Below are 19,510 nucleotides of genomic sequence, written 5' to 3' on the forward strand. Positions count from 1 at the left end.
GACAAGCCTCCCCGTCTATTCCTGGTCACTCCTGGTGAGCACCGGGCAAGGACAGAAGCCACCAGAGTTCCCCCCAACCAGCCCACACCAGTCCAGCTGAAACTGCAGCCCAGGCACATTCTAAAAGACTTGAGCAGACTGCTCTTAAGGCAAGGACCCTGGAGAGGTCAAAGATCAGAATTCCTGCTCTGATTACTGAGGCTAGAGGGCAGTCATTGAAATAACTGAGGCGGGTGCCTGTCATGAAGAAGTCAATCAGGCAAACAGTGCCATTTCCTGTGTGGCACATTTAATTGATTATGCTCTGGAACTTCACCTAGGGGCTTTCCACTCCAGGCAGCCACAGACCCTCCTTTTATTGAAGTTTAGGTGTTAAGTCAAGACTCCCTGCATTACAAGTCTATCTTGAAACACTCTCTTTATTCTTAGCCACACAGAGGAACTCAGACAAGAAAGCACTCTTACAACTCAGGTTGAGGAGAGCCAAGCTCATTTATTGCTAATTAGAATTTAGGAGAAACCTGGAGTGAAACTGAAACAGGCAATTAATTTCCCACCTCCTGTCATTCACTTGGAACACCCGCAGGAATGTATACCTGTGTGGTTACTCAGTGTGGATCAAAAGCACCTCTGGTTCCCAATAAGCGACACAGGGCATTCAACGTGGTACTTAAGCAGCGGTGAGAGGTCTCCACTTCTCACATTCCTCTGCACACTCCAATGAACAGAGGGAGACTTCTGGCTGAGGAATGCGAGTCCCCCAGACTTGCCCCACTCAAGATGGTGTCCTGCCATTGAACAGGCTACACCACCACGTTTCACAGCTTGAAACCTCCCCTGGCAACACCCTTCACTTCTGTTCCACATGAACCCCAATGCCCTCGACTGTCTGCCACCCACCACGCAGGCCGTGTTATAAAACCCAGGTGGCAATTCCCCGCCCTGAGCCAGCTGTGCACATTAGAGTCAAGTCTCGGGTACCCACGAGCTCAGGGCCTGATGCATAGTGGACAGATCACAATATTTGTTGAATAAATGATCCATAAAAATATTTTTAAAGTATGCCTTGGCTTTCCTCTTCCACCAGTTCAATTTATGGCTGCTTTCTCTTGCACCAAGTCTGGATGGGGTCAGATAGAAGTCAATTATCTATTAGTCTGGAAAAACATAGGAAGAAAAATCTGTTGCCAATCTACAGAGGCAGATAAAGATTTCTAAGAACATTTGTTTGAAATAAATAGTTGATAAGCTGCTTGCTTGTGGGAAGGGGTGAGACTCCACGGAGCATGTCCAAATAGCAAAAGGCCGCCAAACCTTGGGGCCAGCTGCTCACTATAGGCCATTAGTTTTGTGGAGCTTTTGATGTGCTTGGAGTGAGGCGTCAGCAAGGCCTGGGTGTGTGTGTGTGTGTAATTTGGGTGAGGAGCACACAAAAAGATCCCCCCAGAAATGGCAAGGTAAAGGAGAAGCTCTGGAGAACAGAAATATAAGTGAGGATGACACTGTTAAGGCATGTGAGAGTAACTTCCCTCCTAGACTCTCCTCTGGGTAGTATCTTGGAGAAAACCTATATTGCTCAGCAATGCTTTGGCTTTAGTGCATTTTGTGGAAAGGAATCCTGAAGAGGTGCTAAGTTCCAAGTCTAGGTTTGCTCAAGGCTGGAAAGAAACTACAGACATGCATGCAGGGCAGAAGAGGGCCAACTGCGTTCAGGTTGTCTCCTCCATAAAGCAAGTGAAATCAATGGTTTTTAAATTGTTTAATATTGCCTCTTTTCCCATGCCTGTAGACTTCTTGAAGTTCCTGTCCTTGTGGCAACAGGAGGTCTGTTGAAAAATAGGAAAGAGGCTGGGCGTGGTGGCTCAGGCCTGTAATCCCAGCACTTTGGGAGGCTGAGGTGGGAGGATCACTTGAGTTCAGGAGTTCAAGACCAGCTTTGGCAGCATAGAGAGACCGCTGTCTTTATACAAAATTTTAAAAAGTTAGCCAGGCATGGTGGCACACACCTGTGGTCCCAGCTACTTGGGAGGCTGAGATGGGAGAATAGTTTGAGCCCAGGAGGTTGACACTGCAGTGAGCCATTATCGTGCCATTACACCCCAGCCTGGGTGGCAGAGTGAGACCCTGTCTCAAAGGAAAAAAAAAAAAGGATGTCAGTCTACTCTCAAAGTCTAGGATTCTGTGGCTGAGGACAGAAGGCCCATCTCGTGCTGATTTCAAACTACACTCATGCGTTGTTTGCTGATTTCATCATGGTGCAAACAACACAAATCTTGGTGGTTTAGACTACTATACACCTAGGCGATATGGTATAGCCTATTGCTTCGCTCCTAGGCTACAAACCTGTATAGCATGTGACTGTACTGAATACCACAGGCAATTATAACACAATGGTATTTGTGCATCTAAATACATGTAAACATAGAAAAGGTACGGTAAAAACAGTGTTAGGAAGATTTTTAAAATGGTGCAGCTGTGTAGAAAACTTACCATGCATGGAGCCTGCAGGACTGGAAGTTGCTCTGCGTGAGTGAGTGAGTGAGTGAATGTGAAGGCCTAGGACATTACTGTACCCTACTGTAGCCTTTATAAACATTGTACACTTAGGCTACACTAAGTTTATAAAATAATTTTTCTTTCTTCAATAATAAATTAACCTTAGCTTGATGTAAACTTTTTAATCGTTTAAAATGTTTTAACTTTTGATTCATTTGTAATAACAGTTTAAACACAAACACATCGTACAGTTGCACAAAATAATTTTCTTTATATCTTATTCTATAAGTTTTATATTAAAAATTTTTAATTTATTTTTTAACTGTTTTTGTTAAAAACTAAGACAAAACCAAACACATTAGCCTTGGCCTACACGGGGTTAGGATCATCAAGATGTCACAAGGCAATGGGAATTTTTCAGCTCTATTATAGTGGGACCATCATCGTGGCACATGACTGACTGTACTTTAGGAAAATGGTTCATTTTCACTTTCTACCTGTAGTTGGTGAAGCTTAATATTTATGTTCTGCCATTGTGGCAGTTGTTACTTTACCAACGCTAACCACCCTCCCTCCTTCCTGAGATTCCCTTTGGTGGTGAAGGAGTATCTGAACTTTCTGACATTAGTATCTTCTACTTGAGAGATTACTTCAATGTAATTCACTTCATTTAAACATTCAAAAAAAAACCACGCTACTCTTTTGAGATCATGTTATTTGAACCATTCACGGCATCATTAAATGTAAAAGTGAAAACATTAGGATAGTTTCATTTAGCTCTGCACTCAACAATAATGAAACACCTCTTTCAACAGCAAATTCTAATACTCTCTTCTCCAAAGAAGCAGTATCCCGCAGGCAATTGCACATCATTTGTCTCAAAAATGATGCATATAAACTGTCTGTTTCTAATCTAAAAACATATACAAAATTAACATACAATGTTATATCATGTGGGATTTTAGCTCAAGCATAACTTCTAATGCCCTTAATCTGTAAAAGGAGGAAATTTAGACTAGGTCATGTGAAGGAAGTTTTCCTTCTAGCACTAGTAATCCGAGGTCCTAAAATATTTGGCCAATTTCTCTCCATCATGCCCTCTAATGCATAAGTTGCAAACAATTTTTTTTCTAGCTAGAATGGAGACTTAGGCATGCTTGATTCATTTGCATACTTAGGCAACTAAACTGAGAGAAGGAAATGAGTATTTGTGGAGTACCTAGGAAGCACCAGGTGTATTTTCCTACATACCTGTTCTTCATGTTATTACTGCATAGATTTGCTTTGCAGATTAGTCAAGAGTCAGGATTTTGTTTTGTATCTACTTTTAATTAACCAAATTCAGCGACAGCCAGAATTAACTTCAGTAGTGAAACCTATATAACTCCACGTTTTTCCTAATATAATGCCTCTCAAATAAAATCTTTGCATATTTAAGGCTTAAATAAAAAGCGTATTAGACTAAAATTATTTCTGTAATTTCCTGACTGGCAAGTTATATAACCTTATTCAATTTTAAAAACTCTTTTCCATCCGTAGCTGAAGATATTAATATCCATACACCTCACTAAGCAGCTGGGAGTTTTAACAATGACAGTTAATACTTACTCTGCCTGGGCCAGGCAATATACTAAACAATTTATAGGTTATTTTATTTAATGCTAACAGCCCTGCAAGGTAGGTAGGTAGGCAGTATCTCAGTTTTATAAATGGAGGAAACTGAGGCAAGCAGGAATTAGTAACAACTCTCTAAGTGGAAAATGATTGAACCAGAAATCAATTCTAGTTCTGATTGATACCAGCCTAATTATTTCATAGCCTTTCAAGTATTTAAATTTCTTGAAATTATTACCTTTTGTTATGTGATAATAGTAATATTCCAATAATTTTGCTCAAGTTAAAAATTACAGAGATCTTTGGGTCCTACACGCAGGATTGAACATGGGCTGCCCTATGGGTTTAGTGGCTGTTTATGTCTTCATTTTATTTTTCTCAAAGATCTCTCATTCTAGTTCATATATCTGGAAGCCTAAGAAATTCTCAATTCTCCCTCAAGGATCCTCATGCAGATAGAATCAAGAAGCTCCTTTTGTAGACCTGACCAGGAATGTAACTGTGGCAGTGTGCCTCTAAAAAGGTGCACTCATACTCCTACTTATATGTGAATCAACACAAGGGATATTTCCCTGATAACATCCAGTGTCTCACCTTCGAAGTAAGTCAGTGTTCCTTGGTTTCACTGGCATATGACATGTATGACATTTCTCACACTGATTTAGGTACTGTATGACTACTGCATCAGCTGGCTACTTAGGTGACCTGAGTGTTTACAAGAACTGCTTTAGTCCAAACAGTAAATAATGGTCCTGATGGAGCTCCCATGACTGTTACTTAGTTCTCCGCCCTATGCATCCACTCAAAGTTTTAACCCTCACCTCAGGGGACATTTGGCAATGTCTGGAGGAGAGGTTTTAGTTGTCACAACTGGGGACAAAAATTGCTATTGGCAACTAGTTGCAATTGGCATGGGAGGGATGCTGCTAAATGTCCTATGATTCACAGAATAGCCCCCACAACAAAGAATTAGCCACCTCCAAATGTCAAATGTCAACTGAGGTATATGCAATAAAGATACTGGATACTGGTGAAATAAAAAAACTAGCCACAAAAGACAATGAGTACAGGAGCTGCCCCGGTACAGGTCATAACCTAAGAAGAAATACCACTTTATATATACGTTAATCCAAAGAGTCCACACAATATTTGTATTTAAATACTTTTATTTTCATTTCACAAAAAAGCAACAGTGTTTGCAGTTACACATGCCTTTCAGTCAGTGCTGGTCATATGCAAAACAAGTTATCAGAAATATAAAGAAAAATAAGCCTTTTCCCTTTACAAGTAAAACAACACAATTTGCATATACAATATTATATATACATATTTTCAAAATCTTTCACAAAAGACAGATTATGATACAAATTTAGAATTCCACCCACAAGCTCAGACTCAAGGAATTGAAGATCTCTATAGGTGTTTAAATATAAAAATGTAATACCTTTACAAGTTTCCAAGTGACTACTTTCCAAAGTATTTGAAAGAGGCTATTCTTCACAGCAACATGGAACACTTGGCTTTAATCAAGACAGCTGTAAGACTAAGTTTCGTCTCAATCTGAGTTTGTTGATTAATGCAAATGCTCCAATTATGCCATAATTCTCATTTTATATACACATACATACACAGCGTATTATTGTACTGATGGTTTATAAAGTCCAATCTCTGGAGCATTTCCTTCAGCTAAGCCATGACCTTTACTTCCTTTGAAGTATTTTAAGTTAAGAACTGTTCAGAAATATCACTAATGACTACCATGACTAACTCCGAAAAGGTGCCCTTTTTTCTTTTACTTCTGATCAAATTTAAATGTGTCATGAATCAACTTAGTTTTTTCTATGGCAGCAGGTATAAGTAATAGCAAAGTATAGGCTTTTTCAACACTAGAACCTGAGAGTTTGATATACAGTATATAACATTTTTTTGAAAATTTTCTAGGAGTTCTATCATTCAATATTTCCAAAACAGTAATATGGCAAATCTTCAGCATGGAGTAGTAGTGTCAGAAATGGGAAAACAAACAATGCTAAGAGACTTGAAGGAAGGGAAGAGAGCAGAGAGGGAGGTGGGGAGGATGTGTGCATATGCATTTTCTCTGATGCAGACAAATGTGGAGTTTTAACATTTACCATATGGTAGATGAAGAGACAGTGTGATGTAAGAATGCTTAAAGTGAACATACAGTTCTGGATACATGATATGCACACAAAATACAAGGCTAATGAGGCAGCAATGGCTTAAATTTCTGAATGCCAGTGAAGAAAAACACCTAACAGTGTAGGCACTAAAGACAAAAAGGAAAGCACACAATGGAGAACAGCGGAGAAAGATGCAGTCACACAAAATAACTCTGGGTAGGAAAGGGCTAACTTGTCTTGCCACATGTGGGGGATGAAAGATAGAAAATTCCTTTTAGATTTAGTCTTGGGGCTCATGTTCTATTCATCGGAGCCATGTCAATAACTCAAAAGGGTCACTCCAACAAACAATTTCTACCAGGTACACAAGCTATGCAATTGATGGAATCATAACAGACTTCTATAGATGAACCACAAGTCCAGGCCTCAAGAATAAGCTACTCTTAAGGGTTTGCAAATGAGTTCTAGACAGCACTCTTATTGGCTTATCAGCTTCGCCGGTTTACCAGTTACTAAAAGATGTACGAGCAATGAAGTTTAAACACATCTTTATTCAATACTGTCCTCTTGCCTTTCTAGAATTTACAAAAGCACAGGTCCCTTTTCACTATCTCATTCAATTTGAATCAACATAAGAAATGCTGGATCTAATTAGCTTTCACAACTCAACCATAGCCGAGTGTCTTCTCCTGTTTTATCTGCTGCACACTTGTTGCCATTAGCTACATCACTACACTGCTACACCTTCCAGCCAGACGGCAGGGATTTAGTAGGTCTTTATTTTTGTTAGGTACAGTCAGGTCCCTTGCAAGGGACTTAGTGTTAAAGGAAAATAATGGGGGAAAAAAGAAGCAAATGATATATGTGCATCTATATACTTGTATCCTTAATGGAATAGATCCTAGAGAATGAAATAAAATAACCACATATGTAGGAAAAGAAGAAGTGAGGTGTCATATTACGAAACTCAACTTTCATTAGGTCCCTACATAGCCATGCAAAAGGCTACAAAATGAAATAAAGATATAAAAACATATTTATACTTATTAAGAATATTCCCCTACCAAAAATAGAAATCTCTCCAAAACAGATAAGTAAGTAAACAACACACAACTATTCTACTTGCTATTGCCAACACAGGCAATAAGGAAAGGGGAGGATGGGAGATTTGTCATACACTGATCCTCGATTTTCATTAGGTACCTATATATCCATGCAAAGGACTAGGTACAAAACCAATAACATGAAAACATTTATATACATCTTTAAAAAGTATAGACACTGTCCTTTCCCCCTAACTACTACCCACCCAAAGAACCCCTCCCCACACACAAAATTAAACAATAAAAAACCCAAGATATGAAAGCATTGCCCCTGCAGGCAATGAGGGAAGGGAAACAGAGGAGAGTTATCATACGTCTGGACCTCCACGTTTCATTATATACATACATGTCCCAGCAGAGGACTGGCTACCACATTATATAACACAGAATGTAGCAAATATTTATATACATTGTGTGTGTATAGCATATAAATATGTGTGTCTTTGTGTATACACACACACACACACACACACCCAGACACCCCCCAAAAGAAACCAAACATCTATTCTACCATTGCCCCCTAGGCAATGAGGGATGGGGAGTATGGGATATTTTTCATAGAGTTAATCTCAACTTTATTACTATTAAGTACCTAAGTGGTCATACAAAGGACCAGATTCAAAATGAAGTTAACACCAAAAAGGGGCAAAACATTTATATACACTAAAAAATTATATATCTTGCCTTTTCCTCTCACAATCTCACTCCTCATTAAAACCCTCAAAAGCAAAAAACCAAAACCCAAGCCCTGTAGTGCTCATATACTATTTGCTTGTGTACACAGGCTCTGAGGAAGGGAAAGAATATTTACCACATTCCTGGGTCTGGGTCCCTCATTACATTTGATTCCTACAACTCTAAACAAAAAAACTGTGTTGAGAGTGAAAGAACAACAACAACAACAACTAGCAAACTTTTATATACATTAAAAAAAAGACACACCCAGAAATTCCCCCACCTCCCTCCACCAAAAAAATAAATCCCTTAAACTACTCTACTAGTCATTGCCAAAACAGGCAATAAGGGAAGGGGAGAAGGGGAGATTTTTTCATAGAATGAACCTCAATTTTCATTACGTACCTAAGTATCCATGGAAAGGCCTTGGCACACAATGAGGTAACAGGAAAAAGAAGCAAGAACATTTATATACATTTCTAAAAGTGCACACCCCACCCTCCTGGAGATAAGGAGATGGAGTAAAAAAGAAAAACCATCTATACTACTCTATAATTATTGCCCACAGAGGCAATAAGGAAAGGGGAAAAGAGGAGATTTTCATACATTCGGACCTCCACGTTTCATTAGGTACCTGTAAGTCCAAGCAATGGACTGGGTACAGCATGAAATAATACAACATAGTAATGAAAAGTATATATACATTTTTAAAAAGTATATAATCTGCCCTTAGATCCCTCCCACCCCTCAAAACTTCAAAAAATCCAAGCTACTTCAAAATTATTGCCCATCTACATAAAAAGGGTTAAGGGAGAAGAGACGGTTATACATCTATAACTCCACAGCTCATTAGGAACCTACACGTCCAAGTGAAGGACTGGGCACCCAATTAAACACTACAACAAAGAAGTAAAAATATGTCCATACATATACAAAAGTATATACCCCAATACCCACAGAAGAATCCCTGAAGCTAATCAACTACTCTCTTAGACACCTGCCCACACAGGCAATCTAAGGGAAGGGGACAAGAGGAGAGTTGTTACAGGCTGAACCTCAGTGTTCTTCATATATCCATGTAAAGGACAAGGTAAGAAAGGCTGTGACAGAAAAGTAGCAAAAACATTTATATACATGTTTAAAGTATATACTCTTACCCTGAAACCATTTTCTCTCTCCTAGCAAAAAATCTTCAATAAACCCAAACTACTCTAAGTATTGCCCACATAGGCAATAAGGGAAAGGGAAAAGAGGAGACTGTTATACATCTGGAACTCCATGGTTCATTAGGTACCATTCAGTCTGGGCACCCGATGAATTAATACAATGTAGTAGTAAAAACAAGTATATACATTAAGTGCATTTTCCTACCTTCCCCATCCCTCCCCTTCACCTCAAATACTCCACTTGACAACTACTCTGTTAGCTACTGCCCAGCAGTCAATAAGGGATGAGGAGAATGGGAGACTGTTACACATCGAGATCTCCACATTTCATTGGTACTTTCATGTCTATGATGACACAGTATGAACTAAATTAGTAATACAATGTAGTAGCAAGTATATTTATATACATTAAGTGCATACTCCACTCTCTCCCACACCCCAAAACAAAACAAACTACTCTATTAGCTACTGCCTAAATAGGCAATAAGGAAAAGGGAAAAGAGGAGATTTGTCATACTCTGAACCTCAGTTTTTATTATATATGCATCCATACAAGGAAACAAGTATAAAATGAAGTATAAAAAGGTGGCATAATATTTATACACACTTGAAAGAATACACAACCCCAGCCCCCAAGACTAGATCAAAACAACAGCAACTAGGACTGCTCTGTTAGTTACTGTCCATGAGAACAATAAGGATAAAGGCAAAGGGAACATCTGTCATGCTTTTGGACCACCACGTTTTAGCTACACGTCCACAAAATGGATGAATGAAATACAAAATGAAATAACACAAAACAGCAAAAACATCTGTACACACTTTTAAAAGAACATACTCTGCTCTCCTCTCAACATCACCACCTTCTTCCAAAGAAGGAAACCAAATAACTAGTCTGTAGCTATTGCCCATATAGGTAACATGGGAAGGGTAGATGAAATTTTCATAGGATGATATATCACTCTTCATCAGGAAAAAAATATACAAAATGAACTAATACAAAACTATCAAAAACATATATGTACATTTTAAAAGTATATACTCCCAAAAAACCCACTGAAAAAAAATCGATCAACTTTTCTATTAGCTATCACCCACGCAGGCAATAAGGTTCAAGGAGGAGATTTACCACACTTTTGCACCTCCACTTTTATGTGGTACTTACTTGGTAAAGCAGGGAATGGAGCACAAAATAAAAGAACGCAAAAACAAGCAAATATATATACCTTAGTTTTTAAAAATACAAATGGGGTAAAGGGGGAAGGAAGCTCTTTAAAAAGAGATTTAATTCTTTGGGAGGCCGAGACGGGCGGATCGCGAGGTCAGGAGATCGAGACCATCCTGGCTAACACGGTGAAACCCCGTCTCTACTAAAAATACAAAAACTAGCCGGGCGAGATGGCGGGCGCCTGTAGTCCCAGCTACTCGGGAGGCTGAGGCAGGAGAATGGCGTAAACCCGGGAGGCGGAGCTTGCAGTGAGCTAAGATCCGGCCACTGCACTCCAGTCCGGGCGACAGAGCGAGACTCCGCCTCAAAAAAAAAAAAAAAAAAAAAAAAAAAAAGAGATTTAATTCCCCTAAATACAAAAGTAACAATGGCAAAGATGAGAAGAAAAGCTACGTCATATCCATGACCTCAGTTTTTAGAGAGGCCTAAGTAACAAAATCCAGATCTAGTTTTGCAGCCCAGGAACTGCTCTCCTTGGAAGTGGCTCATCTGAGATGTATTTGCCTTCCCTGTAGCCATGTGAAACATGGGGATCATGTGAATGTTTAGCAATCTGATGGCAGATTATGGTTCCAGGTACTTTGGTTTGAACACACTCTTTTTAAAATCCACCTCAACAAGCTGTCAGTAATCCAACAAAATCAACACTTAACTCTTTTTTTTTTTTTTTTTTTTGAGACAGTCTCACTCTGTTATCCAGGCTGGAGTGCAGCGGCATAACCTTGGCTCACTGCACCCTTCACCTCCTGGGTTCAAGTAATTCTCATGCCTACCAAGTAGCTGGGATTACAGGTGTGCACCACCACGCCCAGCTAATTTTCATATTTTTAGTAAAGACGGGGTTTTGCCATGTTGGCCAGGCTGGTCTAGAACTCCAGGCTGGTCTGGAATGGTCCTCCCACCTTGGCATCCCAAAATGCTGGGATTACAGGCGTGAGCCACCGCACCCAGCCAACACTTAATTGATTTCTTATTTCCTGATAGAAAGGATTCTGTTTGGTACCCTATAATACTGATGCAGCTTGATTTGCTCTCTATACCCAGGAGTCTTCTGACAACTCTTCTGTTCCTATGGTGGCTAATGTCCCATAAAATGGAAACACATATGGCAAAGAAAATTAAAGTAGAACCTGTGATACTAGGAAAGTTCATGAATGCTGAAACAATGACAACAAAATTTCATTTAAAGAGACTTAAATAAAACATGGAGGAAGGCCCAAGCTTATAGTGAAGCTGATACTACTTGCAGTTTAATATATCTAACCATTTTATATTAACAGAACAAACTGGACTCATCCAATTCCTACATTCATAACTTTTTAGATCTCCAAAGCATACATATTTCTTCCACAATTCTAGATTTCCAATTCTCTTTTTTTAAATAATCTAGTATGATGTCCCTTTTATATTCAAGTAGACCTCTCTGCAATGAGAACACTTGTTCAACAAGTGCTTGTGTCATGAATCTGTGTGCTTAAATAAAAGAAGCATACTGTGACTTCTGTGCTTCAGACTGAGTTCTCAGAAATACAGTGGCTAAGACAATGTTTTGAGAAGATAAAACTTTGAAAGCTACCATTATACCTATTACACCGCAAGTTCTACCTCTCATTTAACCTCACCTTCCTGATGTAGCTTTTAGAAGTCCTAGATAGCTGGGTTAGTTCAATATTAAAATTATGGAATTCTGTGGGAAAAACTGAGGCAAGGCCTACTAAAACTACAAATAATTAAGGTAAGGGCAAGAACAACAAAAACCTACAACTACTATGGATCTGATATCAAGGGAATGAACAGCCTTTGAGTAATAAAGATAGCAATGGATCATGAGTTATCTCTTTTTTAGGCCAAGTTTTGATAAGGTTTTACTCATAACAATACCTCCCACACCACATATACACAGAGAGAGAGAGAGAGAGACAGAGAGACAGAGAGAGAGAGAGAGAGAGAGACAGAGACAGAGAGAGACAGAGAGAGGGAGAGAAATGATATAATTCAAGACAAGATTTGCCATATGCAGAGTTAACTAACATACATTACAGGAGCGATGTCAAGAAGCACAGGTAAAACTGAAGAATCTTAACTGATTTTGAGAAGTTACAAAATTTAAATTTTGTATCAAAGTGGAATTTAGTACAACATGGTAAAAAACCAGCAACAACAACAAAACTCTCAAAAGTTTAGTATTTTTCCCTCACTCCAAAAATATAAAAACACATTAACTTTCACTATCAACTAAATTATCATTCATTTAACCAAAGCACAAGAATAAAGACTTACAATCACCTCAGTTGAATAAGACATACTTAGATGATTCTGTGATTCTCAGGACATAATATTTTCTACTCTAAAACAGATAAGGTTTAGAAAAGACTAAATTGGGGAAAATACACTAGGATTAAAGACGACTATTTTTTTAGCTTACCAGCCTTTTAAATTTTATTATATAAAAATATTTTCATAAAATAAAATATAATTTTATTCACAATTCCACACATTCTAACTTTATACCTGCTGAATAAAAAAGGTGACCTTTCCCACTGTCTGACTCTGTGGAGTGTTTTAAGTGCTCACAAATGGGTAACTACCCTTTTTATGTACATAGAAACTGTTTTCAAACATATAAAGTTCTCAAGAGTTATTAGGAAGACAGCTTTTCTCCTAAGAATCAAAGAAACACAACAATCTAGGTATAAGTCTGCATAGCTCAAAAATTCAAGTACAGTATTTCTCTTTCAGAAGGAGTAAAATGCTATACAGCTTTGGACATCCTCCCTCATTTTTCTTTCTTTCCTTCTTTGACCACTCCTTTTATGCTAGTTTGGACACACAAAAAAGAAAAACTATAATTTTTAACTAAACAAAAGCACGATTTCTGATAGTGAAAAAAATTCAAAGCCCACCATACTAAACACGAATTCAAGTTACTCCTATCCCACATTCTCTTTGTTCCTTTAAGGTACTATGGTGAACTTCAAATAATTTTTTTTTTCAATTTCTCAAAGGCCCTGTTTTAAAATACGCTTATAATATGCTACACTATCATATAAAATGAAAATTCACACATGGGTATGATTCAGAGAGAAAGTTTCTATGATCTATGATGCCAAAAGGCAACTTAAATTGCATTCTTAGTAATAGTGATAAAAGTCACAATGAAAAACATTGGTGTTAGCAAAATGCTTGCCACGAATGTAGAAATACTAACCTAAAGTATATCTACGGCAGGGAGTGATAAAGGTGTACAGATTTGGGGACTATCACCATTTATGAATGAAATAATTTTAATTAAAGTTAACTCAGTTTGGAACAGTTTCCTATGGTAACGCTATAAAAGATGAAAAAGAAAGTCTTAAATATTCAAAACATTTAACCTTTTGGCCTTGTTTAGCTTTTCAATACAGCAAAAATTTAAAAAATCTGTAGCACCTGGCTATTCTGCAGGAAAAAAACCACAATAGTTACAGACATTATTTAACCTTTTTTTCAGAAAAATAAAGAATTAATCAAAACCCCAAATCAAAGTAGATTTGCACACCTGAGGTCGGTTCTTACAGTGCATGCTTTATTGTCTTTGTTATCATATTCTTCAGAGCTAACTTTGTACCACATTCCAATACCATCTATCAATAAGAAGCAACAGATGGCTGACAAATCAGCGGCCTGCAGTGATGGTGGCTCTTAAGGTAGAACTTTCCTTGTTTTACTGTGTCAGTAACTTTCTGTATACTGAGGAATAGAACAGAATTCCAAAACAGGGTTTTTTCCCCCATTTGTGTATCTTCAAAGTAGAAAAATTACTCATTGTTTTTGTAGATGGTTGGCATTTAGGTGAATATAATTTTATAATAAATAACTACATACTGCCCAAAGACATTTCAGAAAAGACAGATGAAAAATACAGTCAGGCCCTGAGCTAACTAGAACTCCTAAGAGTGCAAACAACTTGGCAGCGATCCTGGCTTTACCTTGGCTTTTGAAAAAGCAGCAGAGCCCAAGCTTACAAGCTCTCTGAATGGGCGACAAAATGAGGTGCGGTTGTGCATGCTACAGCCACCATGTGAGACTTTTGAGGTTCTTCTCCATCCACTGGATATTCAACTGAATGACTTCCAAAGCCTCCTGGACACAACGGAGCCGGAAGGTTGCCTCTGACTGATTTTCAAAGAATGCCTGAACCTGTAAGTTCCACACAGAAGAATTTCAAAAGAAGGACAATAAACCTTAGGTAACTCCAGCTTTTAAAATAAGCTTTAACTTAGTGATGGCTATGCTGCTATCTTGAAAGCAGTAGAAAGAAGTACTTTAATATTCAAGGTATCTACATGGAGTTCCCAATCAATATGGTGATATCTGAAATAATTTTAAAAAGGAAATCTTTTTACTCCCACACGGATACATTTTTTCTAACTTAAAATGGAACTGAGGAGATGTTTAAGTAACAATAAATAAGGTAGAGTCCAAAGGCTTGGTGCTATGAATTCACCCTAAGAATGCAATTCTTCTGAACAATTTTATGACCCCTTAAATTATTTATATTAGGGAGACAAGGGAAGAGAATGGAATCAGAATTTTTCCTCATTATCATATATGCCACCATCTAGAAGTAATCACAATGCTGAATCATTAGTACTGATTAAGGAAGACAGAGACAAGAGACAGGAATTAGCACGAAAATCCACCATCTCCCTTAAACTGAGCAGCCTGGCCGGGGTGTGCGGAGGGTTGCCCAGTCTCTGTATTAGCATTTTATAAAACCAACCTCAGATAAATGTGCCTTTGTTGAAAACAGGTAAGTTGATCCAGCAACAATACTTTGTATGGTATAGGACCCCAGATGGAACCTGAAGAAACACAAAACCAAAAGCAAAAAAATTTGGCAGCTGCTGGTAAAACATTGTTCCTGAGTGCAAAGGAGTCTTTAATGCCAAAGACAGAGTGGAATCCTCCTTCCGGAACCACAGCTGAGGAAACCGGGGTAGCCCTATGCATACTTATTGCCGGCGGGAAAGAAAGGTGGGCAGAAAAAGGGAAGAGTTCAGAACATGCAGACAAATTATTAATCCGCTTAATATCGTCGAAGATCACACTGTACACCCAGAAATGCCGTTATGGATTTAAAAGAAGCAAAAAGCCTACATCTGCATCTAGCTGAATGTGAGTTCTTAACTGATGCCTTGGCAATGCAGAGGTATTTTTCAATATGCATAGCTAAACGGTTGCTGTGAAATAGTCTGTAGCCATGCTGAGCTAAGTAACCTGGTGCCAAGCAAGGCTAGCCTTAATTAGAACTTAGATGGAATGCTGTTAAATGATTCATGCTATGGAATTATGTTAACAAATGTGAAAATTTCCGGATGTTTCAATTAAACTGTCATGGAAGTATTTTTCCTCTCACAGAAAATCCTAACTTCTGTGAGCCAACACAACACTGGGAGCTTTTTTCAAATGCACAACTTGAGAATACTAAAAGTTAACAGTTCTCGAGAAACTTACTTCTGTACAAGCTTATTCCAGTTCTCTTTGACAAAATCCCATGCCAGTAAGTGTCCAGGAAAATGTCGACCCACTGTTCTAATGATAAAAGACAGCTTCTGTGTTCGGATGTTATCTCCATTCAGGCTACTTTTCATTAACCTGAAGAGTAAAGCAGATTTAGCCTCCAAAATTATTATTCATGAAGAAGTGATGACTGAACTTAAATTAAAATTAGTATGGTTTCCTAATTAAAGCTCTGTAGCAACTCAAGAAGTAACTGTTGCATTAGTCTACGATTGATCTATAGATTGAAAATGTCATTTTTTTAACCAAGAAAGGACTCACCAATGAAATAGACATTTACCTATGCTGTCACATGACAATAAATAGTTTTTAAATAGTAAAAACATTTAGGAAATAAATTCTGGTAGAATTTATTACAATTTGGGAGGGGGGTATTTTTTCTGGTAAAAACCTTATTTGATTTGAATGGGCAGGTATGTTATACTACTATTCTTAAACTAGGCCATTTGAATTATTTGAAAATTAGGATACATTTCAGAATATACTCTTATTAATGTTCATAGTAAACATTTACTGACACTATGTACTAAATAATGTTCTAAGTCCTTGACACAACAATGCTATAAAGTAGGTATTTATTAATACTACCTAACTCAATTTTATAGTTGAAGAAACTGAGGTTATCTAATTGACCCACAGTTACACAGTAATAAATACCAAAGCCTGACATCTGAACGAAAGCAGTTCTCATCTACTATGCTATACTAGTTGTTTACAGTGAGAAACCACCCCCTACTCCAAGACTGTGGCAGTATTTTTAGGAGGGAAAAAAACAAAAGCACAACAAAACGTGATGGGTTAAATAAATTATGATAGAGCCATACTACAGAATATTATGAAGCCATAAAAACACTTCAGTTTTTTTTTTTCTTTTTTTATAAAGCAGGCTTCATGAAGTGACATGGAAAATCTCACAGACTGATCATTCACTAAAAAGACTGTCACAAAACACTGAGTATGGTATAAAACGAATGTGGTTTTAAAAATGCGGTTAAATATGTAGGTATATATGTATGTACATACATACATCTGTATGCATATCTATTCCCACAGATGAATACAAAGACCAGGACTGACACTGTGGTTAACAGAGAAAACGAGAATGGAAGTGAAGGGTCATAAGAAATGCTTTCATATTTTACTCTATATTCTCAGGTACTGTTTGAATACTTTATCATGGGCATTATTAGTGTATTACTAGTACAGTTTAAAAACAATGATTTTTCTCTATTTGTTAAGTCAGAGGCTGGCTAACACTTTAAAGAAAATGACTATTTACAGTGTATCTTTTGGTAAGTGCATCTGGACAGGTACTGAGGACATCTCTGGGACACTATTAAGATTTATCTGAGCAAAATCATACAACAGAAGTAATGAGACCCAGAAGCCTCCTTCTATCCTCAGTGCGACTTTTAACATCTGTGCTCTTTCGCTACACCAGATACCTCCATATTCCTCTTGGCTACGTAGAGCTCCTCGGCCCCACCACTGCCTGTTCTTTCTGTCAGGAGGCCCGACTTGCTGCCCTACCTTCATCCATATGACACTCCTACTTCTGGGCCTTCATCACTACATATTAAAAAGGAAAACTCTGACAAATAAATTCATATGAACATAGAACCTAGAAGGTTTAATATGTTATCTTTTTCTGAAATATCTGCATTTTTAAAATGACAGCTTGCACAAAGCAATGCCTTGGTCCCAAAATATGGAGTACCAATTGTGGGGTACAAGACAACACTCCAAGGGGAGGAAGACTTTTTGAGCAAGGAGGAGGAGGGGGGCTGTGACTCCTGACATCTTGCAATCCCTTTTGGGCAAAGGATTTTCTGCTTGTCCATAAAGATAAAGCCCAGCACCTGTGGTCTCCTCACCAGACTGTCCAACTTAGGCCTGGCCTGTAACAGAAGGGAGGAAAGCAGATCCCCTCAAAAATGAGCTCCTACCCAGGAGCACAGTGTTTGTATTCTTTTGGTTTCTGTATATCATATTCCTCGGGTGGTTTCATACCAGTAAAGCTTCCGCACATCCTCTGAGCTGGCAAGTGCTTCTAGTATTTTGTTCTTCTCTGCTTCAGAGCCTATAGAAATGTATTTGCCCAAAAGGAAAGACCAGCCTTTGTCAGTTTTCGCTCCAACTTTGAACACAGTTGTCATGACGTCAGTAGGTAGGCTGTAAGAGAGGTGGTCAAACATGAGAATAACAAGAAAATATTCTGAATACAAACGTGAAGAGTTGGCTGTGGTGGAGTTTCTGGTGTGAGGGTCGGTAATAATAAAAAGTTTGAGTACAAAATTTAGGGTTGAGAAAAAGTTTAATTCAGTGACTGCTATTTTCCTAGCAGTGCAACTATGGATACATCAGTTCAATTTAATATTCACTGAGAACTCACAAAGAACTAGGCAGGCAACAGGCTGGACACTAGGGAGCGGAAGAGGAATGAGAGCCTCTGTCTTCTGAGAACTCACAGGCTATTCCGAAGTACAGAGCAATAAACACATGCATTACAATTCAGTGTGATAAGTTTCATGGTAGAAATATAGCAGTAAATGGGGTACAGGGAGAAAACATAGTCTACTGCCTTTATTAAGATCTCAGAGCTTGGAAAGACCTCAAAAGGTTATCCAAATCCTCCACCCCAACTCTTCATCTGATGCTTGAATCTTCTCTCCATAATGTATGGTAAGGAGCTGGAGAGAACCAATTACCACCAACAGCTTTTCTATTAACTGCTAACTCTACCTGCAATGTTTTATTTCTAAATTAAGACACTTGTTTATCACCTCACACCCATTAGGATGGCTGCTATCAAAAACCCAGAAAATGGCAAGTGCTGGCAAGGATGTAGAGAAATTGGAATGCTTGTGCACTGTTGTTGGGAATATAAAATGGTGCAGCTGCTGTAGAAAACAATATGGCAGTTCCTCAAAAAATTAAAACTAGAATTGCCATATGATCCACCAATACTACTTCTGGGTATATATCCAAAAGAACTGAAAGCAGGGTCACTAGGAGATATTTGCATACCCATGTGCATGGCATTATTATTCACAATAGCTAAAAGGTACAAGCAACACAAAGGTCTATCCATGAATGAATGGATAAACAAAATGTGGTATATACATACAATGGAAAATTATTCAGCCTTTAAAAAGAAAGAAATTTTAGCCAGGTGTGGTGGCTCATGCCTGCAATCCCAGCACTTTGGGAAGCCTAGGCATGCAGATTTTCTGAGGTCAGGAGTTCCAGACCAGCCTGGCTAACATGGTGAAACCCCGTTTCTACTAAATATACAAAAATTAGCCAGGTGTGGTGGCAGATGCCTGTAATCCCAGCTACTCCAGAGGCTAGGGCAGGAGAATCACTGGAACCCAGGAGGTGGAGGTTGCAGTGAGCTGAGATCGCACCACTGCACTCCAGCCTGGGTGACAGAGCAAGACTCCGTCTCCAAAAAAAAGGAAAGAAAGAAAGAAATTTTAATGCATGCTACAACATGGAAGAACCTTGAAGATATTATGGTAAATG

General features: G+C 38.4%; 1 protein-coding gene across 1 annotated transcript in view; it reads right to left on the bottom strand.

The window, feature by feature from the left end:
* Nucleotides 1-12,834: 12,834 nt before the first annotated feature.
* LNPEP (leucyl and cystinyl aminopeptidase) overlaps nucleotides 12,835-19,510 on the bottom strand; it is a 99,210-nt gene continuing 92,534 nt past the window's right edge. Inside the window, exons 15-18 of the mRNA XM_033179046.1 lie at nucleotides 17,996-18,157; nucleotides 15,920-16,060; nucleotides 15,186-15,267; nucleotides 12,835-14,602 (exon numbers count right to left, since the gene is read on the bottom strand). Of these exons, the coding sequence (XP_033034937.1) occupies nucleotides 14,471-14,602; nucleotides 15,186-15,267; nucleotides 15,920-16,060; nucleotides 17,996-18,157 (517 nt within the window). The 3' untranslated portion in view covers nucleotides 12,835-14,470. The remainder of the gene's footprint in view (nucleotides 14,603-15,185; nucleotides 15,268-15,919; nucleotides 16,061-17,995; nucleotides 18,158-19,510) is intronic.

Source organism: Trachypithecus francoisi, unplaced genomic scaffold, assembly GCF_009764315.1.
Source record: "Trachypithecus francoisi isolate TF-2019V2 unplaced genomic scaffold, Tfra_2.0 Lachesis_group2, whole genome shotgun sequence".
Classification (NCBI taxonomy): Eukaryota; Metazoa; Chordata; class Mammalia; order Primates; family Cercopithecidae; genus Trachypithecus; species Trachypithecus francoisi.